This window comes from Pavona decussata, unplaced genomic scaffold (genome assembly GCF_977016875.1).
Source record: "Pavona decussata unplaced genomic scaffold, jaPavDecu1.1 SCAFFOLD_233, whole genome shotgun sequence".
NCBI lineage: Eukaryota > Metazoa > Cnidaria > Anthozoa > Scleractinia > Agariciidae > Pavona > Pavona decussata.
The window spans coordinates 5,333,895-5,360,000 of NW_028145638.1; the positions used below are offsets into that span (position 1 = coordinate 5,333,895).

The 26,106-nt window shown below is 38.4% G+C and overlaps 3 protein-coding genes across 3 annotated transcripts in view; 1 reads left to right on the forward strand and 2 right to left on the reverse strand.

Annotated features, from left to right (window-relative positions):
• LOC146458573 (dual specificity mitogen-activated protein kinase kinase 6-like) lies at window positions 1–16,224 on the reverse strand. Its single transcript, XM_085090822.1, has 16 exons — window positions 16,097–16,224; window positions 14,468–14,527; window positions 13,949–14,024; window positions 12,351–13,776; window positions 12,217–12,256; window positions 10,092–10,167; window positions 8,928–8,982; window positions 8,451–8,564; window positions 7,532–7,651; window positions 6,459–6,578; window positions 5,967–6,018; window positions 5,398–5,525; window positions 4,565–4,642; window positions 3,631–3,773; window positions 3,364–3,409; window positions 1–2,723 (listed from the first exon to the last, which is right to left on the reverse strand). The coding sequence occupies exons 5-16, from the start codon at window positions 12,236–12,238 to the stop codon at window positions 2,628–2,630; spliced, it is 1,050 nt and encodes a 349-aa protein (XP_084946948.1). The 5' UTR covers window positions 12,239–12,256; window positions 12,351–13,776; window positions 13,949–14,024; window positions 14,468–14,527; window positions 16,097–16,224; the 3' UTR covers window positions 1–2,627.
• Window positions 16,132–22,781, forward strand: LOC146458574 (kelch-like protein 20). Its single transcript, XM_085090820.1, has 4 exons — window positions 16,132–17,203; window positions 17,842–18,182; window positions 19,722–22,338; window positions 22,548–22,781. The coding sequence occupies exons 1-3, from the start codon at window positions 16,269–16,271 to the stop codon at window positions 20,171–20,173; spliced, it is 1,728 nt and encodes a 575-aa protein (XP_084946946.1). The 5' UTR covers window positions 16,132–16,268; the 3' UTR covers window positions 20,174–22,338; window positions 22,548–22,781.
• Window positions 22,765–26,106, reverse strand: part of LOC146458575 (DNA polymerase delta subunit 2-like) — an 11,372-nt gene continuing 8,030 nt past the window's right edge. Inside the window, exons 8-11 of the mRNA XM_085090821.1 lie at window positions 25,714–25,871; window positions 24,997–25,124; window positions 24,011–24,112; window positions 22,765–23,255 (exon numbers count right to left, since the gene is read on the reverse strand). Coding sequence (XP_084946947.1) covers window positions 23,095–23,255; window positions 24,011–24,112; window positions 24,997–25,124; window positions 25,714–25,871 — 549 coding nt within the window. The 3' untranslated portion in view covers window positions 22,765–23,094. The remainder of the gene's footprint in view (window positions 23,256–24,010; window positions 24,113–24,996; window positions 25,125–25,713; window positions 25,872–26,106) is intronic.

The window sequence follows — 26,106 nt, forward strand, 5'->3', positions numbered from 1 at the left end:
TTAAATTCACAAATGCAGTTTTTATTCATAAAATTTCAGTATGTCACACAATTTGCAAGTTAATAGATATACGAATTAAAGTTTGTACAGAAAAATTCAGAATCAGGACAAGCCTTCCATACAAAATTCTGATTCTGAACTTTATTACAGTACAAGACAAAAAAAACTATTATACTACATTAAAACATAAACCATTTCTGTGGTGATGCATGCATTTTTTTTTCTGGAACAGAAACCAAGAGAAATTTTAAGCATGTCGCCATGGATGCAATAGAATGGGAGATCCTAGCCTGCAGAAAAGGCATTATTTTTTTTTTTTGCATTTTTCAGGCGAGCGGAGGCAAGCGCATGTGCAGAAGATCCAAAACTTTGTGGAAGGTAGCTGGGGGCCTGCAGTCTCTCTCCATGGAAGATGCAAAAAAAAAAGGAAGAAAAGGCTGTTCCCTGCCCCTTACTAGTGCCTGGCATGCCTATTATTGCAGCCCAAAATGAAAAATGATTCAGTTAAAAGGGAATTAGGCCTTCTTAATCCTTTCACTCCCAGGAGTGATCAATACGTAATTTCTCCTTACATTATCAATACATTGTCAACCAGACAGGTGATGACATTAAAGAAAATCATCAACTAGGCAATAGTTTGATGTAACACCAAATTCTGTGAACTAACTTTAAAAGAAATGTATAGCAGTTAGTCGGGAGAATTAACATTTTAGATCATGGGAGAGAAAGGCTAAAAGCCTTACGGTTTGCCAGATTGAGGCCCTCTCCTAGATTGGCCACAGCCATCTCACATTTACCTGATACTAGTTTGACTGTTGCACCAGGATGAAGTCATACTGACATGACTCACACTGGTATAAGATAGAAACAGCACTAGGGCAACATAACATAAACATAATGCCAGAAGACTGAAGAGGGAATGCTGATGTAACTTACTCAAACCAGTGTAAAAGCCATACAACTTTATTACTTTATCAACTCTGTTGATAAAACCTATTACTTGTTTCCACCCACTACCGGCACAGAACCAAAGTTTCTTTAGAAACTAACCCCCTCACAAACAACTTTATAGTCATACAGTATCATGCTTACAGAATATTTAAGCATACACTTTAACCTACCATTGGTAGCAGAACGTTTCTTTTTGGCAAGTCTTTTTACATGTAAGAAGTCATGCACATCTCTAGTATTTTGCATGGTAGCCTGTTTTAATTATTTCCCCGTGAAAGGAAAGTACCCTAAACAAGGAAGTTTACTTTTCTCGGGGAAGTAAACAGGCTGACTTTGCGAAATACTAGAAAAATGTGAAGCAAATTGCAGGAATTTATAAGGCTTGCCTCAAGGTAAAGGAATTCAAGGGGAGGCAAGTCGGGTACTCCCGTATATAAGCTATACGGGTATGTGCCGCTGTGGAGGGTATGGTTTTCAAGCAGTTTAGTTTGGGATAAGGTAGAGACAATCAGAGAGTTTTGGTCTCGAATAGGGTACCATTTTCCAGGAAAACTGATGAATTGCTTGAAGAATTTAATCTAGACCAGGTTTCCCCTGGGATAAACCAATTTGAAGAGAGAGATATAGACAAAGATCCAAATCCATGCAGTTCTCTGTCAGCTTAACATAAACCAAATTGAAATACTGTATTTATGAACTGCAGATCAGTCGTATTTCCTCTATTAAATACAGCAAATAATCTAGCAACAATATTATTAAAAATAAAAACACTCTCTCAAAACACCCCAATCACTCCCCATTAAGAAAACTAATATTCCAACTATTTAAAGGAATCACATTTCAAAATTTATCTCCCAATTTAATTTCCATAATACTAAAAACACTTGGTGCTAGCTTGGTGACTACCACCAACATTCCATAAACAATACAACAACAAAAGTAGAAATAGAACTAGTTCTTTCTAGTTGGAAAAAATGTCAGACAGGTATTAACTGCATCAAAACATAATTATTAAACTTATTAATTTTGCATTCCACATAATTATTATTCCCACTATACCATCACTTATTGTCAGCAGGGACAGGGAAAAGTTAATTACAAGGGAAAGGCTTGCTCGCCTGTAAAAGCATAATTTCTTGTCACAAGCCTAAATTAAACAATGAATCAGTTACTAAAATCCCCTTCACAGAGTACATAGCTATAATGTCATCAAGACTGCATGCAATATTGTCCTTGGATTGTAGAAGAAGAAAGCAGTTTCTAAAATTTGTCTAAAGGTTGGTTAAATTCCGTGACTTTTTACTTGATTAAATTTGTACTCTGTAAGACAGTTATCTGTTTCATTTCAACTAGATTGGAAAGTGTAAAACCAGACACAGTCTTTCCTATTGATGAATGACAGTCTGTTGGAATACATCTTGCAGATTAGAATATAAATATTATAATAAACCAATGTGTTGTTTCAAAAAATATCCAACACCCCCCTACAGCGATTTTTGCCCCCCCCCCCCCCTCACACACTTCAGTTTAGTTTCATACTTTCCTTTCAATTCTTTTACCACTAAGGCACCCCCTCCCCCCCTAGAATTTCCCTCGACCTTCCATGTAGTGGGTATGGACATTTTCTGAAATCACACAATTTAAAATTATTGCCTTCCTGAAAATTACTGTAACTATTAACTTGGCTGTTCCAGTTCCTGCAAGATAGGTGTTATCCAACTTTCGGTGTCAAAACTGTTGTCTGAGCCATCTCCTTTTATAAATTCATGTTCCTGGTGGAAAATAAATATTAACAAGTTTACTAAATACAATTAACACCATTCTGTGACGTAGATCAGCAAGAAGTGGTTAAAGTGGTTATCAAATTCAGAACTTTCTAATACTCAGGACCATGATGCTTATATGGAGGATTAATGTAGTTTGAAAGAATTTACAGTCAATCTACATCATGTGTGACCAGTATTTTTAGCATTTGAACAGAGTTTTGAAATTTACGTGTCAGTTTTGAACATGGCCAACAAGATTTCAGAGATCCCATAGAAATTTCCCCAGTTTATTGATGGTGTGAAACTATGAATAATAATTATTTTTCTTAACATTACAGCATTTTTAAGTATTCAAAAATTTTATTGTTTCCCATTGGCAAGTATTTTGAATTTTGTTTCAGTCTGTTAATACGTCTTTTAGAGAAATCTTCAAATACCAGACATTTCAAAGAGGAATTTGAATGTTCATTTCATTCTCTGAATACTGGTCAATGATGCATGCCATGAACTGACTGTAATTACCCTATTTGAGCCACTATTGGCAGCTTTTTCAGTTCAAGCCTAAGGGTATAAAGGAAAAGGGCCTGCAACATGCCTCTGTTTTTCATCAGACAACAGATAAATATAGCTGAATGATAGTACTCACCAAGAGTAACACATAATTGGGTCGTTCATGATAATCCTTCTTCAAGCTGCAGATTAAAATTTGAAAATATCATTGACAAAACACAAAGATTATTTCACCTCAAATTTACAGATTTAAAATAACATTGTGATATCTTTCAGGTGCTAAAAATGTATTTTTGGTACCATTTTACGAGTTCAGTCTCAAAGTGTCTACATTGATCTCTTTGGTGATAATTAATTTGCTTTCTAAAACTCGTGCATTCAAATAGAATAACTATGTCCTTACCACTGAACTACAAAGTCTCTGAATTCATCAGAGTATGGGCCTCCATCAGGCAATTTTGGTGATGGCTCATGCACAACTTGCTTGAGTTGCTCAAACGGTGTTTTCCATTGTTTATAAGGGAAATTTCCTGTGGCTAGTTCTATCTGTAAAGGAGAAAATAGTATGAACTTTAATATAAGCAAATGGATTTACAGAGTTACCAGGAGCATGGTACACCTCTTTCCACCCTAGATAGAGAACTGGTCCACTATGTGTTTACCCAGAATTTGTTATTAGTGATGATGATGATGATGATGACGACAAGGACGATGATATAGCATTAACATGTTACATACATCTCATGACCCTTTACCTTGGACTATAAGAACAAGATCAGACACTTGCTAAGATGCCTTTGACATTACTCAATTCCGCTCAGTTTACTATTAATCTCACTTATATTAATTCCCCAGTGTTTGTTATGGCCTTGTTATTTCTTTTAATGTTCCAAAATTGGAGAATTGAAGGGACAGTATTTTCACTTCCAATTCTGCCTATGTGTCCTCTGAGACCTGTCAGTACCTTCACCCTCAGTTTCCGAAAGACCTTCTAATTGAGTACTTCTGGTATATAGTACATTAATTTTATTTATTAACTTTATAGACTTGGCTGGAGAAAGAGCAACAACGTAACATGGGAAGACACTTCATTTTTACTCAGTCAAAGCAGTTGAATACAGCTGAACCCTACTTGATTGACACTCAGCGAGACTACTCATTATTACAGTGGACAGCATGTTTGTTACCAATCAACACAGTTTACCTGAAATCAACCAACTTAATACAGACCCTCTTTAACATGGAAACCTTTATTGGGGAGTTTCTGTAATTATGGATATGGCAGAAGCAATATGTTTGAGTTACTTAGTCTTTAAAGTTTGTTAAAATGACCTTACCATGGTTATTCCAAGACTCCAGATATCTGAACGAATATCATAGCCTTTCATGTCTCGGGATGGATTGATTCTCTCAGGCTAAAAAATTAGAAACACTTTATTCTAGATTCTTCTAGATTATTGAAGAGCTGAGAGCATAACTGTCTTCAGTCAATTTTTAGGCTCATTTTTCATTTTGCTCAAAAGTGCCTGTTTAGTGAATTTTTGCTTTTGCATGTGGCCTTCAGTTTAGCCAGAGAACAATTTGCAGTGTTTTTTTTTTTCCCACTGATTTATGCTTAGTTTTAGAGAAAAACAACTTCAAAATATTGAGTCAGCACCATTTCATGTTATCCAGCAAAAGAAAAGGAATCAAGAAAGTTGAACAACAGACACTTACAAAACACTGAAGGTCAGGTGCAAAAATTCACGCACTTTTGAGCACAATGGAAAGTTGGCCTAGAAACTCAAATAAGGTGGTTATGGTTTCAACCCTTCAATATCAATAATAATGATTATTATAGCAGCTGTTTAACAAAGGATAATTCTCTGTACTAGCGCAGCATCAATGTATTCACAAATGCCAAAAAGCCAAGGCTAACGTTAAGAAAGGAAAGAACTGCAGGGCAAACTTGGATTCAAGCAAAATGTAACATACATGTCTAGCAAACTTTTACAAGTCAACCCAAAACCACAACAAGGTCCATCAATCTCCTAAAAAATCTACATCAACTACAGTGTAGCAGCTGTCCCAACCTTTCAAAATAGAAGCACATGCTAAAAACTACCTGAAGCACACAATGTGCTTCATTTTTGTACAATATACAAACTTACTTTGTTTGGTGAATACTTACAGCCATGTATGGTTTGCAGCCGGCATCAACTGTTTTTGCTAATGAATCTACCAACTGCCCGCTTATTCCAAAATCACACAGTTTAAAATTGCCTTTGTCGTCTACTAAAATGTTGGAGGGCTTGACATCTGTAAAGTCATGAAGTAATAAGTGAATGAATGATAGGAAAATTTGAAGTCACTGAATGTGATTCAAGAAAATATCCCTACCCACTCCAAGAAGGGTCACTAGAAATTCCAAGGGGGTGGGGTGAGAGGTGACAATTTTTAAAGGAAGTCTGAAGCTGTCACAGTGAAGTGGGAGAGGGGGGGGGGGGGGAATGAATATTTCTGGAACAACACATTGATTATTTGTTCTTCCAAGCTAAAAACAACAATAACTTAGAATGAAAATTAAGTTTAAAAAAACAAAAGACTACAGTAGTCGATTTAATTCAGATGCAGATAATACCCCTATTTACTGCTGGAAATACTAGACTACTGTAGACTGCAAACATACACAAAATTGAAATAAAATACCCAACAGTTCTATCATGTAAGTTGCCATAATGTGAAAACATTGTTTCTTACCTCTGTGGATGACTTTCAGTTTACTGTGAAGGTAGTTTAAGGCTTGGATCATCTGTGAGGCAAATGAAATTGTGTGGAGTGAATAAAATGGATGTCTGTAACTATACAATACATGTCCAGGTAACAGTCTTCCCCTGGGGGGTGGGGGTGTGCTGCTGGGACTCTGAGAAGCTTAACCTATACTAGACTATGTTAACCTTTATTTTGCAGCCTAATTCTAGAGTAAACACCGAAAATCCCTACCCTACCCTAGACCTATTTCCGATTTTTAAATATCATTTACCGGGAAACTTTTTCAGACTAAATTCTTCAAGCAACTGATTAACAGTGTCCAGTCTAAAATTTGCATTTTCACGCCCATAAAGGTGTAAATTTGAAAGGAAGGAGGGGCTTGCCCTTTAAAAGCAGAACTTCTTGAATGTTTAATTTATTAATAAACACATCTGTTAAAGTTAGAATTCATTATGAAGATGCCAATCACACAATACTCACTGCATAGGCTATTTTTCTAAGGACCTCCTCTGGAACTCTTCTGCCAGGTGTGGCATACACTTTTTTGTACAGTTTGTCCAGAGATGCTGTCATCAGCTCCATGCAAATCCACACATCTCCCTTGAAGATCAGATTTAAGAAAGTCAGTGCATCACTGATGCAAATTAAGTTGCATAGTAGTATTCAGGCTTTTAGCCTATCTGGTTCCAAGATATATCGTTTGGATAAATTCTACATGCTACCAGGAACACATTGGTATTGTATTCCAGCTCAGATATTCCTGTTTTTTTTTTTTTTTTTTTTTTGAAAAAGAAAATTGGAAACTACCTAGTTTGCATCCAAGAGTCAAATAATATGATAAGTCTGCGTGAGTATATTCCTCACAGGGACTATTGTTGGTGACATTGACCAGGACGTTTCAACAACTGTTGTGGACACATCATTGCAGTCAAGTGAATTGTGCCTTGCCAGCCGATGATATCAAGTCTCTGGTTATTTACCTGTGTAGTAATTGGTTTTGAAATTAATTTACAATGTTATTGATCATCTGCCAGTTAAGCTGCACACAAGGTATTGGTGTGTGCCGATCCCTCTTTGGTTAAGTCTTAACTGGACAGCTAGTAGCTTTCATTGAATGGTCACACTTTATAGTTTTCCATCTGTGGATTGTGCATGTTCCAGAAAATATCCATACTCCCCCCACAGAAGGTTTTTTGTTTTACAGCCCCCGTCCCCCAGGAAATTCCAGTTTAGCTTCATACTTTGCTCATAAAGTTTTGACTTTTAAGACCTCCCCCCCTCCCCCTAGAGATTCCGATGACCTTCCATGGGGTGGGTATGGATTTTTTCTGGAACTGCACGTTCAAAGTTAGGGTGTGCATGACTACAAGTGTAGAAGCTGATTAGCAAACAGATGGTCAAGGGTAAATCAGTAGGTTATTGTTCAGATTTCAACCTTCCGATTATGAATTTTGCTCCAACTTTTAGGATAAAAAAAATTTAGAAAGCAGAAGGAAATAATAAATGTTTACTACTGAACAGCACAACAAAAAACATCACAATAATTAGCAAACCTCTCTGAACAAGGCACCATAAAAGTGCACAGTGTATGGGCAATCAGTTACCCGCATAGACACATCCAAATCCATCAGAAGTCTCTTCTGCTCTGTGGAGTTTACATTAGCTCGTATTCTCTGTTTTTGAAGAAAAAGTAAAGGAAAAGTAAATCATGGACTAAACCCTGTAAATAAGCTCAGATACAGCTGGTCAGAGTACTTAACACTGTCTAGTATCTGCAGTCTTTGTCAGATTTCTTGGGACAGATCTCGTCACTCTGCCCTCTCAATGTTGGTTTGCAAGATTTGCTAGCAGAATAATTTGTGATAAACACTGATAGCCTCTTCATATACCAAAATGAATTTTGCCTTCTGTTCATATGGGAAATTTCAGCCTGGTTACCAAGATGAAAAAGGCAAGATTCTAGGCTTTGTCTTTCTCTGCCTTTCAACATTTGTCAAAATCATCCAGTAACTGTGAAGCAACCACAGGCCTGAACAAAGCCTCTGTTCAGTCTCATAAGTTTTACCATCTCCACTCCCATTTTTGATGTTTAATTTTCATTTTCAGCAATGCAATCAAGGTGTTTTTTGGCCATTTTTGAGTTGATGCAGTAACCATGCTGGAGTGCTTATGGGAAAGATTTCCAGCCCAGTCAAGATCTTGGTCACAAAACCGAGATCTTGGTATCTGAGCAAGTCTGTCTTCTCTTATGACCAAGTCTGTCTTCTCTTATAGGGTGGGGGGGGGGGGGTTAGGGGTCATGGCAAGGACAGTATTACTGTGAAGTATCACAATGGAACCTGGCTACCACTGTGGGTGTTATCCTAACCACTTGGCTACCATGCTTGCTTTTGATTCCATGATAAGTCTAAAAGTGTCACTTAATATTCTCACCCTTCAGTCTATAAATTATAAATAATTATCCTTAACAACCTTGACTGCCATTATGTGTCCAGTTGGTTCGTGAATCATCTTGTATACAAATCCATAAGCTCCATGGCCAAGCTCTTTTATTTCTTTCAAATCTTCAGCATTGCACTCAAACTCCTGTAGTCAATCACAAAAGTACGGTCATACAGTAACTGCTATCCTTTAACTTGATGTTCTTTGAAATTTGCTTTACATGTATGTCACCTCTGATGATAGAAACTCAGCCAATGGCTGCCCATTTCATGTTGTCAATCATCTTTAAGATCGTCTCACAAAACAAACTAACTACAGTCTAAGTAAGCCCTGTTTGTTCAGTACAATCTGAGTCATCTCATCTAAGGGTGTTCACAAATTGACTCACTGAGAGTCGGATTGTGATAATGTTGGTGAGAATCAACACGACCCATCTTTTATGCTCCGTGTTCATCTGGGAACCCCGGATCATTTGACTTATTATCAATAACAATGACAATAAATTACCTTTCCATCAACAGTAAGGGTGGCTTTGTCTGAAAGGTTCCTTGGAGGAGTGGTCCTGAAATACAAAGATTTAACTAAATTAATTACCACTATTCAGGCTCTCAGCTCTTCGTAAAAATATAACTTGAGATGATCAAGTGATGTAAAACAAATCATTCTAAATTAAATTTAAGAAAGCTGACTAAAGGCCTGTTTAAACCGTTTCAACATTTGACCAACATTCGTTCAACAAAAGTTGACTGGATGTTGGGCAAATGTTGGATGAATGGAGTGTTCAAATGGTTTCAAGGCCATTCCAGATTTTCAAGAACAAAGAAAATGTTGAATGGATGTTGAATGAAAGTTAAAATCATATAAAATTTGATTCCACACACTTGGGTCAGCAAGTACTGACAACTCTTTTTAGGTTTGATTGCCACCTTGCAAATTATTACAAAAAAAGGAAGCGAAGAGAGTTGGACTGAGTCAAGAAATGAGCATGGCCGGAGATGGAGTCAGGTAAAACATTTTCAACCTTACACTTGGTCAATAACAGGCGTGATCATACATGTAGTAACCCCTTAAGTCCTGAATATAAATATCAAGGTGTATATTCTCCTCAATGTTTGACATGATATTTTTTATGCGCTAGTTGGAAGAAAATTATCTGTTAATATCATGATTATTAATTATAGCACTTTACATTTGGTGATCACTTAAGTTATTACAAGACCTGAGCCTGTATTTTTTATTATTTATAGATGAGTTTGGGGAAGGTGTCTAAGAGAAGGTGGCGCCAGGAGAGAAACGAGCAACAAGCAGAGCATGCAGGTATCCATGACAACCCTAAGAGCAGCAACCACCCAAGCATCGTCACACTGAAAGAATCAGTGGAGATATAGTTACCAACCCACATACTTACATGTACCATGACCAACAGAAGGGAGGGGGGAGAGGGAGCAAAAGCATGCCACGAGCAGATTCAATGCTCAACGCAACTGCACATCCTCACAGAGCTCGAATGCAACACACATCAGCCCAACCCAAATGCACATAACCCCCCAAACGCTGCGGAACAGTATTGGCTCAAGTCTAGCTTAGCCCAAATTACATTTAGCCACATTTAAACATTGTAAAGAGAAATAAGATGCTTAACACTATTGAGGTTTTATATTAAGTACTTACGAAGGTGATGTTGTAGGGGATGAGTGGCCCTTTGAAAAGTCAAGTTTTGGACCTTTTGGTTTCTTCTGCTTTTTTCCTAAAGAAAGTTCACAAATTTTATACTTTAGTTAATACCATATGTAAAAATTACATAAATGTAAAATAATGTAATTTGTTTTACCCACGGAGCACATTACCATTTCTAAAGAAAGTGGGAAAAGGAAGTGTAGCAACTGAAGTAGTCATTGCCCAATTAAGCCATGTGACTTCTTTGTAATTTGGCTGTGTGCATGTGTTAGCATGTCATAAAAGCCATCTCAATGGCCACTTTATTGGAAGCCAGCAAAGCATCCCCTAGTTGTTGCTTGCTTCGTTTACTTGCACATCATTCCTTGTTATTATTATTTTAATAGCTTCAATTTTTCTTTATGTTCCTACTTAAGGATGGTGTCTTTTAATGCAGAGTATTTTTTGCACAGATTATGACTATGTGGGAAAGGCAGATCAAGGGTTATTTGAATCCAAAAAGGAAGTGGGGGGCCAATTGCATTTTTTGGACATCATTAAGCAACAATAACAATGCATGGCAGAATTTTCCCAAAATGAAGCTAAATTATCGCTAAAAAATGCATGCTTACTCCTAATTTCCTTTTTTGGATTCTAATAACCCTTGCTGCAGACTGCTTTTCCCACAGTCATAAATCATGGAAAAATATTTTTGAATTAGTAAGAAATCAGAAATCAGAAATCAGAAATCAGAGGTTCTCAAACCACCTCAAGATGCACAGAACGTATGCACAATAACAAAAGGAGGTACAGTCCTAGACTGAGAGATTGACAATAAATTAAAGGTGGAAACTTCCTGCCTATACCAACCCTTCAGATTTGTGCTGAAGCCCTGTCACAGCATAACTATGTTTTTTTCCTGTTGGACTGGGATAACTTGGTCCCAAGACATGATACCGGCTACTATGCCTGTCTTGTTATGCAGACATGAGGCACCCCCTTAGTATGGCAATTTCTACCAAGCTAAGAACTTGCAGGGCTAATCTGAATACATTGCTGGGTTTATCTGGTCAGCAGATCTGAGCCTTCCCAGTAGATTCCTTGTCCAACTTTGGCCACTTAAAGATTTCGAACATACAGGATCAAGGAACACTTTTTTCTCCAACATTTAAATACATGCCACATGTTATGCATTGTTTGTGCGTGCCTACATGCCTTATCATTAATAAAAGGATGAACTTGATTCATACGTGTTCTGACATGTTTCACAACCATGCTCACAAACTTGTTATTAAATAACTAACTAACTAAATAACTAAACAAATAAATGAATGGGAATTTCAGTGGCTTCCACAGAATGGCTCTTTCATCGACTGTTTCCAGGTCAAATTGGAATTTTTGAATATCGGTTTCTGTGGAGGGAGGAAAATCTGAGTAACCTGGGAAAAACTCTCTGAGCAGGGACAAGAGTCAACAACAAAATTAATGCAACCCACATGTGGCGTCAACTCAACACTGGGAATTGAAGCCGGGCCACATTGGTGGGAGGCGAGTGCTCTCACCACTGCACTGTCCCTGCTCCCCAGTGTACAGTGTACACCATGTGGTGTTTGCTTGGCTTGCCTAAGGTTTTGTGTACGTTCTGTTGGGTAACAAGTGTAGCACAGGTGTACGCCATTTGCATTGTCCTTGGTAAAAGTTGTTTGACAAGCTACATGCAAATTCATGACATCAAACAGTTGAAAGGTTCAAAATGAAATTATTTGCCTAGCTAACATATTGCACATTACTTGCCGTGATAAGAATAAAAATATCTAAACAAAAATAGTCAAGGAAAAATTTGACTATACAAAAGCTTACTATACAAAGGCAGTAATTATTACTGCCTTTGTCCGACAAACAAATTGTATCTTTCATTTGAATGGCCCACTAGAAATTTCTAATGTTGCATGTTATAGCTTGTATAAAGTCAGTGTAAGCTTAAACCTCTCTTAATAAACTTAACTTACATACAGGTTTACTATCTATGCAATTGCCATGATTGCATAGCAAAAAAAGTATTTTCACAGCAGCAAATATGGATCCGAATTCGATGAAAAGCTGAGCTAGCCAGAAAATCACGAACTTGTTTTCGTCTTACCTGATTTTGGTGAACTTGACATCGCTCCTTTCTTTTAGATCTGCAAATTGCAATAGCGAGGCGAAAATTAAGTTTAGTAACGGAAAATTCTTGCAAGTCTGAACAAATCAAGCGAATCGAATGTGAAAACTCACCAAAATCTTGCCTACTTTGCCTTCGATGGCGCCTGTTCACTGCCAACCTGTAACCGGAACAACTGTTGAGGGATTCCCCTTCACTTAAGGTGCATGCATATATATCAACGTGATGGGAAATTCTTCAACACAGTCGTAATAGCAAAATTTAGAACGGGAAATGACATATCAACGATCCGAGGGAGCAAGCTGGCGGAGCACGTTTGACATGAGACTGCAGTAATTCAAATCAGCGGAATAAAGTTTGCGTGACATTTCGTGACTGTTCCTTTCGAGGACGTGAGTTCGTGCCTTTTTCGGCATGACATCGGAAATGACCATGAGAAACTCTTCCTGTTCTTCGGACATCTCAAATATTCCCGGAAGATTACTTTCTTCTTCGCGTTAACTGTATTCTGTTTGAGCAGAAAGAAGAAGTAAAACATCTGGGACAAGGGTATTCATATTCCCATCCTCGGAGGCCGGAGAGGGAAAACTTTCGTCGCGCAATTTCGCCCACCCCCGAACTTACTGCCACCGACCTCTCAAGTCTCACGATTTTGCCGTGACACTCACGGTTTTCAGTTCAGTCTCACGGTCTCGCGACGAGACGAAAATCTCACGATAAACAGAGTTACAAGCTGAAAGGATACAATTTCTTTCTATAATAACCTTGCGTTGGACTACAATCTTGGACAATTCAAAGGAAAAAATCAGGACCACCCATCCCCCCCATTTCAATGATGGAAAAGCGGCGCGTTCTGCTATGCTCGTGTTCATCATTGAATCTGGGTGAGGGGGTTAATTTCTTTTGGCTTTATTCTGTCCAAGATTTGGACAATTCAAATAAGAAATTAAGAGGGGGAGGGGCAAGGGGAGTTAATATTAAGAGTGTAACATCCCATGTAGGGGAAGTAGCATAACCTGCGATCAGGCTCTAATTTCGTTTCGCTTGGTAAACCATTCCCAGGGCCAAATAAAAGGAAGTATAAGAGCGCTGCTGAAATATTGCACCTGATCGTGGACTAAAAGTAGCAATACTCCCTGTTGCTCCATGTCATTGAAACCGGCTTAAAACCCCGGCCGTGTGGGCCAGTAAGGCCTGCTACCATCCCTTTCTACCGTAGAAGTTAATATTGATCCAATTTGGAGGTCAGATTAGAATAGAAAACTTTAGAAAACGGCACGAATAAATACTTCAAAACTCAAGTGTATCATACGAACAAACGAATGAATGAATAAATGGATGGATGGACTAATTTGTTATACATGTTATATATTTTAGTTCTTATACCAGCCATTTTTGTTTATTTTAAGATCCGTCTGCCGTGTATATTTTGCATTTGAAACAAATTTATTGATCCAGGTCTACAAGAGATCTGGCACCACTCATCTGTTTGTCGCTGTGGTCTTGCAGAACATAGTTTTAATTGCATCCTTGGTATCCCTGAGTAAGAAGATAACACAAGAAATAAACGTAGAAAACCACGCAGAGTTCGCCGATCTAATTCTTTTTCTAGAAATAAAACACCAATTCGCCTTGACACATCCACCGTTATTAACCTCTCAAACGTCACAATGACTGACGATGAAATACTTCTTTTATCAAGAGATCTAACCTTTTGTCCGACCCCTAGACACATCGACTGGGCTCATCAATGATTTTTCAAGACGTCTGCGATTGAAAGAGTATTTCTACAACGAAGACAAGACACAAGAATTAACACCTAATCCATTCCGCCTTAAAAGTACTTGGTGTCCTCCGTCAGATCGTAATCGAATTCTCAACATTTATATCGACACCCTAGAACCAGACATTATGAACGCCAAACCAACACGCATCCGTGACAACTTAACCCGCAGAGAACGTCACGCCCTTAAAAAACTACAACGACGAACGGACATCATCATCAAACCTGCAGATAAAGGATCTGGTACTGTGGTGATGGAAAGACAAGACTACAGACAATTAAACAATCAACAGTTCTACAAGAAACTCAATGAAGATCCTACCGAAGGTATCAACAAAAGGGTACGTTTCTACCTCAAAAGGCCTCTTTCTGAGGGCATTATAGACAAAGAAACTCACAACTACTTAACCCCTCAAGATCGTAAAGCTGGTCGTTTTTATATCCTACCTAAAATCCACAAAGCTGGAAATCCAGGTCAACCCATTGTCTCAGCAAATGGGCATCCTACTGAAAAAATATCGGAATTCGTTAGTTTCCATCTTAATCCTTTGGTGCAGTCACTCCCATCTTATGTAAAGAACACCACCCACCTGTTAAACAAACTTTAAGATATCGACGCCCTCCCCAGCAATACCATACTTGTTACCCTTGATGTGTCATCCCTATACACGAACATCCCTACTAACGAAGGAATCAACGCATGTAGAATAGCTCTTGGCCAACGAACTGATAAATCCGTCCCTACGGAATCTATCTGCGACCTTCTAAGAATGATTTTGACTATGAACAACTTTGTCTTCAACGACGAACATTTTATACAACAACAAGGTGAAATTTGAGGAGGAATAAACGGATGAAATCTCGACCTTGCTTTTATCAGGTTTTCTTAGATTACGTTACTGGTGGGATGTTGAGGTGATATACTCCCTTTCCCGGCCTTTGTCAGTATGTTATTTGGTTGGCACAAGTGTTGCTACTGGCAGTCGTTGAAAGGGAATTTTGACTGGACACGTCTCGCAGCCGGATTGCGATTATCAGGGGTGTCGGTAAATTTGGGTCTTTATTTCTGACTCGTCCCCAGTCGTCTCTCTTGTCTCGCGTGACGGGGAGCGCAAAGGGTGATGGGAAGGTGGAAAGGAGAGAGACGACGGTTTCTTTCTTTCTCTCTCCTCCTGCCCATCACCCCTTGCGCTTCGCTTTCTTCCTTCCCATCACTCTTCGCGCTCTGCGTTTCCCAACAAGAGAGACGACTGGGGACGAGTCAGGTGGGTGATCGTGTTTCTATTGAAGTGAGCAAAGATGAGAATTAGTAACTTGTCTTCATCAGTAGAACATAAATACACTCTCTCTTTTATACGAGAACGTTAAATTTGCTACCTGAGGTTGAACGTTCTTAGGTTTTTCTGCCATTTGAGCTTGAAACATTCTTAAGCTGTTCTTTATTAAACCGTTACCTGATTTGTCAGTGGCATTTCACAGCATTTCAATAAACCAATCCGTAAAAGAAGGTAAAATAAGCTTATTATCAGTATTTCAGAAGATGTTCCTAAAAGCTGATTAGACCCAATTTTAAATTTTGTCAGAGTTGATACAGTTTTTTGAAGAAGAAAAAAAGAAGCCAACTGAAAAATTTTTCTTAGTAACTGTCAGCCTAGGGTATGTTCTTAGTATGTTTTTATTTATGAACTTTCTTTTTTCTTAGGCACAAATTCCTCTGCAATTGGAACTCCTTCGGTACCAGGAGTTCGATACTTTTTCAGAAAGTTTTCGCGATATCTTCGGAATATCAGAGACAGTTGCGTGTTTCCTGAAATCGTCTGGATTGTTCAGAAGTGAGAAAGAGACGGAAGTGCAAAACGTCATTGGTAAACTAGTAACTTTAGAATGTCATTGTGCCATTCAGTGTAATTTTAACCATTTTTTGTCAAGAAAATGTCAATAGTTTGGACCTTTTCAACAACTTCTTGGCATCGTTTGGTTAATTCCAGGTCTCTTCTTTCGGCATTTTCTTCAGGAAAATTTTCACAACTTGTGGCTAGCTCGAACACTATCATGTTTTACAAATAATCTGCTTACCAGTGAACCTCTGAGAACAGGCTTCCCGGGGTGGAAGCGCGCGCCTTCTTCGGCCGTCCAGCGACCGGACATTCGCGAACAATCTCCGCCCGACGTCTGACGAAACAAGTTCGTTCCCAGTCTTTCGCAATCTCATCTGAGAACTGATACAAACAATCAGTAAAAGTATAAAATGATGGAGGTGGCAGGCGGTGGTGTTTCCTTGAGCAGGGAAATTCACTCTCCCTTTACCCTAGCACACAGTTTTCGAGTACTGGAGATTATGAACAAGCATCGAAAGGACTGTCTTAAACTCTGCGACGTCGTTCTTAAAATCGGTGACGAGCATATTCCGACTCACAGAGCTGTATTGGCTGCTTGCAGTCCTTACTTCTACGCCATGTTTACAAGCGATTTAGTGGAGAGTAGGCAAAAAGTTGTCACTATGAAAGACATTGACGCCGGTATAGTCCAACAGCTAGTAGAGTTCGCTTACACAGGCAAAGTAGACGTTAATGTTGAAAACGTGCAGTCCATACTTGCAACGGCGTGTTTGGTACAATTTCATGAAGTTCGGGAACTATGTTGTCAATTTTTGGAGACTCAGCTAGACCCCTCGAATTGCTTGGGTATCAGAAAATTCACTGAGGCCCACGGTTGCGTGAATTTCCTCGAAGTTGTTGACAATTTTGTGCTTGAAAACTTCAGAGAAGTGATGAAGTCGGAAGAGTATGCTTTGCTTCCTTGCGAGTTGCTCATCAAGGTGATTTCAAGCGACGATTTGAACATCGCCGCTGAAGAGGAAGTATACGATGCGGTGATGTCTTGGGTGAAGCACGACTTAAACAACCGTGTTAAACAACTCCCAAACATTATACGGTATGTCCGCATGCCTCTGATCTCCAAACACTATCTTCTGAACCGAATAGACGTGGACGCGTTGATAAGATCGAATATGACATGTAGGGATTTATTGGACGAAGCAAAAAACTATCATCTTTTGCCCGAGCAAAGAGCACAGTTGCGGACTGATCGCATGAAACCGCGCAAGTCAATGATGGGGACTTTGTACGCTGTAGGTGGAAAGGAAGCCGGAGAAACTATTTCCAATACAGTGGAAAGCTACAGGTTTGCTTTGTGTATTTTTTAAATTAATTTCTATATTTTGACAGGCTAGTTTTCTACTGTAAACTTTATGTTCATTCTCTGTTTACATTTTTAAAGGATTTTTTTGGCATGATTAACTTGAATTTTTATTCAGCTTTGCTGTGTTTTATTGTGGACTTTTCTAACGTTTGGTTTTGTATTGGAAAGGCAATACTCCTCTTAATTTAACAAATTTTAATTCTAAATTTACGGCCTTTCAACGACTAAAATGTATTTGTTTAAACTCAAATGTTCGCGCGAACACAGTAAGCTTAAGTTTATTCATGGAAATATTACGATACTAAAATTGCATGTTAGGAATTTGAAGGCGGTTGACAAGGTTAATTGGCTTTCGTCTATTGATGAAATCCCTCTTATTTTTTTACGAATCAGATGACTGTAAAGAGGACCATAACATTGTTCCCCGTTTTGTTGCTTCAATTCAGCTCAGAATAAGTTAAGAAAATTTGCGCGTATGCTAGAACAATAGGCCGATTAATCTCTCTGTTGGTGTGTACCTTCCAACCGGAACCCAAAACACAATGCTTCAGCGAGTCCGCCTCAAATGAACGGATGTCATTTGCATTTGCGTGGGATAATTTGTCATTTTTCCTTATCAGTCTTCAAAGCAACATTTGGCAACCTGCCGCATCACTGAACGTCCCCAGACAACAACTTGGCACAGGAAGTCTTGGGGGTTGTCTCTATGCCGTGGGAGGCTCTGATGGATATTCCCGTTTGAGCACAGTAGAACGCTTTTCACCAGACGCAAACCGCTGGATGTATGTCAAGGCACTCAACACAAGCCGCTCAGGAGTTGGAGTGGGTGTCCTCGGAGAAGCAATGTACGCTATGGGAGGCTACGATGGAAGATCTTGTTTAAAAACTGTAGAAAGATATGACCCTTTGGTGGATGTATGGAGCCTTGTTGCACCTACAAATATTACTCGCAGTTTCCCTGGTATGTGATTTACCATTTACTATGTTAGTAACAAAGCTCAACAGTAACCTGCTGCTCCAGAAAATATCCATATCCCTTTCACAAGAGGTTTTTTTTGGTGTGGACTGCCCACCCCTCTGTAATTCCATTTGGCTTCACAATTTCCTGTGAAAACTGGCTTGTGAGATCCTCCTCCCCCTCAGTAATTCCAATGACCTTCTGTGGGGGGATGGGTATTTTCTTGAACCACATATGGACAACTAATTTTTTTTTTAAGGAGGAGGGGGAAGCCAGCCTAGGGAGTCTAACTTTCCCATTCGTTGTACCTTATATCTCTTCCTCAAAAGTGTTGCTCTCACCTGCAAAAGAGAATACAATATTGAGAAGTTTTCCCCCCTTTATTTGGGCAGAGCTAACTAAGTCAAGATGTTTCACCAGGCTGCTAGATTAATTACTCCAAAACCACATGGTTTGAATTAGGGATGGCTTAACCCTCCTAGAAATGGTTAATTACCCAAGAAGAGCCAAGATAAACGGATAAATGCTCTTTGACAAAAATCTCCCACCAGGAAAATCTCCACAATGAGATAATTTGAAAAAGATTTAAAGTAATCAGACAGCATTATAAATGAAGGACATGTTAAATTGCTTGCCCCACCCTTAGCTTATTTTTCACTTGCCTAGTTCTTTTTGTGGTGAAAATGTATGTGACAACCTTACAATTTTGGGGAAAAAAAAAACGTTGATTCTATGAAATGTTTATTCATTTAATCATTTAATATAGGATAGTATCTGCATGCTGGTCATTGAGTTGAGATTCTTTGAGTATCCACTAGAATTCCAATGTGCCTTTTTTGATGGATGGTTCTGGTTGACAAATCTAAAATCAAGGGCAATAATTATTATTAACCTTGACTCAGGGGAGAGGTCCTACCCTATAAAAACTAAAACATCAGTCACTTCCAGTAGTGCCCCCTTGGGCTTGAACTTCTCAACATACTACTGAAATATAGTGATATTTTAGTTTAAAGTGGGATTTACTTGGGGTTAATATGACTTTGAATATCCCTAGCCCTATGCATGGGACCTGATTCTAGTAAAGAAAGATTAAAACTTAAAGCCACATCTCTGAAAACCTATTAGATAAATAAAGACAAATAAAGTTACTCACTTACTTACCTGAATATCATTGAGAGGTTCCCCTAGTCTATCCACCTTCAAAAGAAAGCTTCTTGATTTCCTCAGTTAATTGTATGAAACGTCCGACTCTGTTATGTCTTTAGTCTTACCACCGAATGTTAAAAGATCTAAATGCAATGTCTTTACTAGTTTTACAGTCCTAACATATCTCCGAGGAGACCTCTCAGTATAAGCCCGGGGGTTTCTTGAGGTCTCCTCGCCACTTCTTACTTCTTCTTTTTTACTATTATTATTCACTCTAAACTTATGTAAGATCCTAGTCTATTATTCACTGTAACTTTCTATGATTGTATGTCGTGGTGAATAAATAAATAAATAAATAAGGTATCCAAGTCTCATGCACTTTTCATCTTAACACAGGAGTGGCAGAACTTGGAGATCGCATCTTTGTGATAGGTGGAAATGATGGAGTTTCATTCCTCAATTCCATTGAATGCTACGACCCTCACACCAACAGATGGACTCAACTGGCCCCCATGAGCCGGCCCAGAGCAGGAATAGGTGCAGCAGCTCTGGATGGTCGCATCTATGCCATCGGTGGCTTTGATGGTGCTCAAAGGCTGGATATAGTTGAAATGTATGAACCTCGCATGAATACTTGGACAGAGGCTGCATCTCTTAACTCATGTAGGGATGGTGTATGTGTCGTGACCTATGGATGTTGGGTTTACGCTGTTGGCGGAATAGATGGGCCATCTTATCTTAACACTGTGGAGGCATATGATCCAGGAACTGACCAGTGGGAAGATGTGGTTGCCATGTCAAGATGTCGAGCTGCTGCAGGAGTGGCAGTGCTTAAGAATACCTTTTAAAGGACAGTCTTATAAATAGCATATACTTAGAAACCAAATTAGAAGTATTAAGTGTAAAATATTATTATTACATCCAGAAACAGGAAATTACAAAGCTGTTGTCTAAGAAAAATTTAAAGAAGCCTAAAAGGCCAAAAGCTAAGAGGTTAGGAGTCTAACCTGTGAAATGTTAGGTGCTTCAGCAAAATATATAGGGGCCGAGAGCAATTTCTTAGGCACTCCAGGCTACCAGGTCCTGTTAGGCAACAGCCTTGGAATAGTCTTAAAGAATTTTATTTTCTCTTTTTAACATTTTTTTTGCAAGTAAACAACAATTTGATTTACAAATTTAAATAGTAATTGTAACAGAGGCTTTATAGAATTATTTTTTTTGTCTTTAATTAATTGCATTGCTTGGATCATCATCCTTTTCATCAGGCTATCATTAGGGGACATACCTTATGGGAATTTGAAATTTCTTAAAATGCTTCTATGTAAATATGATAAAAGTTGAAAATAATTATGGAACTAATACTCTTAAAGTTGCAAATTTATAAAGTTTATAATTTATCGAAAGCATAAAAAGTAAAAATATCAGTTTGCAGGTCAAGGGACAAGTTTGTTGATCTAGTATATTTTTTAGACTTTCTCCCAAGTTGAGCTTAAGGATTTTATTTCTCAGTTAGCAGAAGAGGACCAGTAGGCTCGATTTTCACAGCTTTCTCAGGTCCAGCATTCTGCAGCACAGGCTTGTTTCTCAAAACAGTAGCTGATAATTGAGCCAAAGGGTCCCAGCAGTACACGCCCAGCAATTTTTTGTACAACATTGAGAAGTCAGTAAAGTGCTTGCAACATGTCATGAAAGAAGGAATCACACAAATCTCATCTACACACCTGGCCAGAAATATTGGGACACAATTAGGAATATAGCTAAGGCATTGTATCCTACATGTATAAAACCAAAGTTAGAGTCATTTCAGAATCTATTAGAATTACTGGGAGAGGGGTTGGTGTAACAGGAACAAAATTTTTGAGTTGCGATTAATCTTTTATTTCTTTTTTCCATAGCTTATGTTTTTTGGGTTTGATTGTTGCTTAATATTCATTTAGGGAACAAAAGATATGATTGTAGTAGCTGACATGGTTGGTTACTGTTAAGGAAGGGCAGCATCATCCAGTGTGCCCCTCCCTGTTGTTGTTATGAGCACCTATTAATTTTTTTAAATGAAAATTTTGAAATTCAGGCAAATTTCATGGAATGAAAATTTCTTGCCTCTGCCCCTACCATTTTTTTCATCCTGGTAAGAATGCTGTTGGCATATTCCATCATGATGCCCTGGAATGGTAGGGTCAAATGTAAAAATAAGAAAAGTCCATTAAAGGTAAGTTTTTTCTTAAAAAGAGCTCAAAGCTGCTAAGTTTATCGTGAGTCTGTGAGTTCACTACCTGAACATCATTTTAGGGGTTACCAAAAATTTCAGTAACCAGTAGGTGAATCAGTTTTCTGGATGTCACGCATTTAAAAGGGAAGTGTCATGGGTTTTTGACCTCTTTTGTTAAAAATGGTGAAATAAGACCTTCACTTAACTACAAAATAATTCTAGAACAATAAGAGAAAAGGAATCAACTCAATTTTTGAAAGGAACAATTTGTGATCTGTTCTAGCGCCTTTTGGAGACAAAAATGCAAGAACTTGAAAAAGTAAATGTTAACCTAACATTTTTCAAGTTTTAATCCATATTTCTGACCTACTATGTCTCTGGCCAGAGGCACTAATCAACAGTTTGATTGCACTGGGGTGGTAATTTGTAACAAAACTAGACCATTCTTCTTATTATTATTTTTTTGTTTCTGTTGACGGACAAACATTCTGAGGTTTTGAAATGACATCAAATTTGCGTGATACTTCCCCTTTAAACAGTAAACATAGACACCCAGTGCTGACCAGTCTCAACATACTTTACAGTCTTTAAACGTAGTAAACTCAGACTCACAAAACTTACAAGCTTTGACCTCTCAAAGTCAAAACCTTATCTTAATGGACTTTTCTTATCTTTCTTTACATCTGACCGTGGTTAACTCAGTGCCAACATCATAAATAATTGAATATGGCGCTGGAGCATTGGCACTGACTCTGAAGGTAGTGCTTGGGTACAGGTGGTACTCTGCACACATTGCTGTCTTGGGTTCTTTTCATTAACCCTTTTAGCCCTAACAGTGATCAAAAATCAAATTTCTCCTTGCAATTTCAATGCTGATTCAAACCCCGAGGTCATGAGAATTAAGGATATGATCACCCATGGTGAATGTTCTTGATATTTTAATTACTTCTCCCCAGTAACTTTATAACAAAAGTATGGGGACAGGATAGGAGAATTTGTTCTTTGATATTAAGGGTTAAAGGGTTAACAAAATTGGGAAAAATCATGGACAAAAGAATAGCTTTTTATCTTGGTGCCTGTTCCTTTTAATGCCCGGCATTATGCCCCAACACAGGCAAGTCTAAGTGGGGAATATTTTAATGAGAAAGTTGCTTTCGCTGCACATTACGCAAAAACTTTTCTCCATTTAAAATCATGAAAAGTGAAAGCATGAAATATAGCAAGAACAAATAAAAAGAAGCAATTTATTTGCGTTGTGTTTAATGGAGTTGAATAATTTATAAGAGACAGTATAAAGAATATCAGAACAAACAACCTTCAAATCACTGAGATTCAGTAGTCAACATTCTCAACTATATAAATTCTTTTTAGCTAAATTTCCAGTCGATTTTCATTCATGTATCCTAGAGTGATGTTTTCTGCGAATGGTGGTATTTGCTATGCACAAAGTGTACCAAGGTATAAATGCTTCCACTGTATTGCAATTGTCCAGCACACAAAATGAAAGATAGTTATTTACTAATTTGAGGATTTTCCCTTCTATCCCCAGTTCAGTAATGTTTACAATTCCATCTCTTCTTCACTCAGCTCTTGCTGAGATGGCAGAGATGCAGAAAAGTTCACTGGATGGCATGTGAGAGTTCGCAGATTCAACAATACACATGTCTTTGAGCTAGAGAAAGCAGGGACAGTCACCAACAATATTTTCTGCCCATTTTCTCCTGCAAAACAATTCAGAATAATTAATTTAACAAATTATTGCTATACAGAAACCTGGGGAATGTTTTTCAAAAGGTTCTGCTAACCTTACTAATCAGGGCCTGATCAACGTTTTTCACATCTATTTTTGGCAACGTTGAAAATGTACGCAGTTTCTGTCATGATGATTGAACATTCTGGGTCAATAATCAACAATCCCATTCATGAATGAATTTTTTCAGCCTTTCTTTCACAACCATTCAAGTTGTGTACATGAGTGTGATAGTCCTTCATTCTTGAAACCTTTCATCTGCAGTTCAAATGTATGGTGTTATATATTCTTCTCAAACTCATTAATAATTCGTCAAAAGAAAACAAAGAAAATCACTACCGTGTCCGTGGTTTGGATATGTGATCCTAATTACCATAAAATTTTGCCAACTTTAGCCTTCAATTTCTCCAAGAATTATTGATCATTTGAGAAGCCATATCAAACACTCGAAAGTGTGTTTCATCTGACATCCAAACACCTCGAAGTCGTTTAAGAAAACTCGGCTGCACCTGATGAAACACGCTTTCTCATGTTTGATATATTACATGAATTCTGACTTGGATCTCTGTTGCAGAACAGCGATAAGGCCCACTAAGTTATCAGGACTAAATGGGTCCCTGGAAACTCGAACAAGTACATCTTGCAGTACCTGCTACGGCACCAGTTTTTACTATAACTTATAATCATGCAAAGGCCAACAAAATGTATAAAGTTGTGTGACCTTACCATGGAAAACTTTGCTCTGATATTTGGGCTGATTGCCAACAAAGTACACATGAGGACATTTCTCCAAAATGAATGGGTCCTTGTCATAGTATGGATAACAACCTACAAGAAAAAAAAATTAAATGAGTCTGAGTTCGCTTGGAAAAAAGAGAGCCTTACCACAGTTCAGGCCAACCTCATGGCCTGATGTCCTTGGCATGCAATGAATGTGACACCACCTGTTGCACTAATCAGGAAGATGCTCTATCAAGTTGGGTGCCATGCCTCTGAATTGCAATCAGACCTAATTTTAGCAGTGTTTTTGTGTCCTCTTATTTGAATTGGCCTCTATTTTTGTTTTGCCTTCCTTTAGGAATGGTTTACCAAGGGAAATGAGAATAGAAGCAGACTGCAGGTTTACAAGTCTCCCACATTACATGTAGGCTTGGTTTGCTCAATAAACACAATTCCATCTGGAAATGAAGCTGCAATTAGGCCAATTTCATCAGAGCAAGGGACCCTTAGCCCCAGATCCCTCTGGTATGAAACTGAATGAAACTACCTCAAGTTGGAATATAACTACAAAGAGGAAAGGCTTCGGGGACTATTCCTTTGAATGCCTTCTACTCGTAAATAAGAATATATAGCCTCAATACCCTTAAAGGTACCTCCTACCTCTGAAGGAAGTTAATTTAGATTTTAGCACCCCAAGGGGAACCAAACCACGAATTTTAACCAATTAAAAGGTACAACAATCACCCCTATCACTTTTATATGGGAGTCTCCCACCCCCCCAGGAGGCTTTCACCTTGTAGCTTACACAAGACATTCTCCTACAACACCAAGAGTAAGACATCTGGTGGATTTTGGACGGAAAAACATGCTAGTTCTAGGGTGGGGATAACCCACAGTTCTCCCTCGCTCAAACCCCTAACTCTTGTACCTTCAAGTATTAGGGCACCAAATTAACCGAAGTGTACATGTAATTCAAAGAACTCTGCTTTTACCTAGAGTATCAGGAGCTGTGGGTGCTATGTGACTCCAATTCATTGTGTGTTCTAAAATCTCCACGTGATCCTCAAAGCTTGAGACTTTGTAGATGTCTTGAACATTTTGTCCTGAAGTTCCAAGGACCCTGAAACCAAAGGTTGTGATAGTTTATCTATGGTTGGCATAGATACGTGGTTTGAGCATCTCACAATAATTGGAAACTGGTCGAGTATAGCAATTTAATTAACTGCAAAAAGCTAAGAATGATGAAAACAAGGGAATTTGAAAACTAAATAATATAACTATACTAGAAAAAGAAGCCAGGTATTTCAATGAGTTCAGTGGCTAATTAAGTCAAATTCACAGCATTAACTTTCTTTGGATTCCAATACAAAAATAATGAAATGTACAGACAACCTCTTTACAATAATTAACAATTATTCCTAAGAAATATACAGATTGCTAAGAATTGTCAAAAATACTTCACTGCATGCAGATATACTTGCTAGGAATGAAGGACTGTTTAAAAGAGTTGGCTCATGCACAAGCTAGCCTCACTTTAAATAAAGTTGCATCTACAATACATATTCACACTAACTCCAGATTATCTTTCCTCTAAGACTATGTCGTTCATGCAAAAACATAGACTGCACTTGTATCGTCTGTACCATTACATGTATGTCAACAGGTTCACATTGTACCACATAGTTATACACTAAGTCATAACTTGTTACCTTACACCTCCAATTATAGCCTCGTATGGATTGGTAACACTTTGGAAAGTGGTGTAAGCTGCTGCTTGGGGAAACATACAGCGATGGAGAGGCTGTTGAGGCATTGCGTGGTTGGACGGGTCAAACTCGCCTGGCATAATGTCTACTGGAACACATGTCTGTGGAAGAAAAAGAATCTGGTTACCGGGTACATTCCAGAATGTAACTCATACGTACTTTTAGATAATTTAGGCCCTGTTTGCATGGAGGGGTTGGTCCACCTAATCTAGGATCTTCCTCCCTCCATGTAAACAGCCCCTAAGCAGCAAGTGGGATAGACCCAGGAAGGTGGGGGATAAACTTCAGGATTATGAGAGGGAGTGACATGCCAACAAGAGATGACAGCTGCCCTAT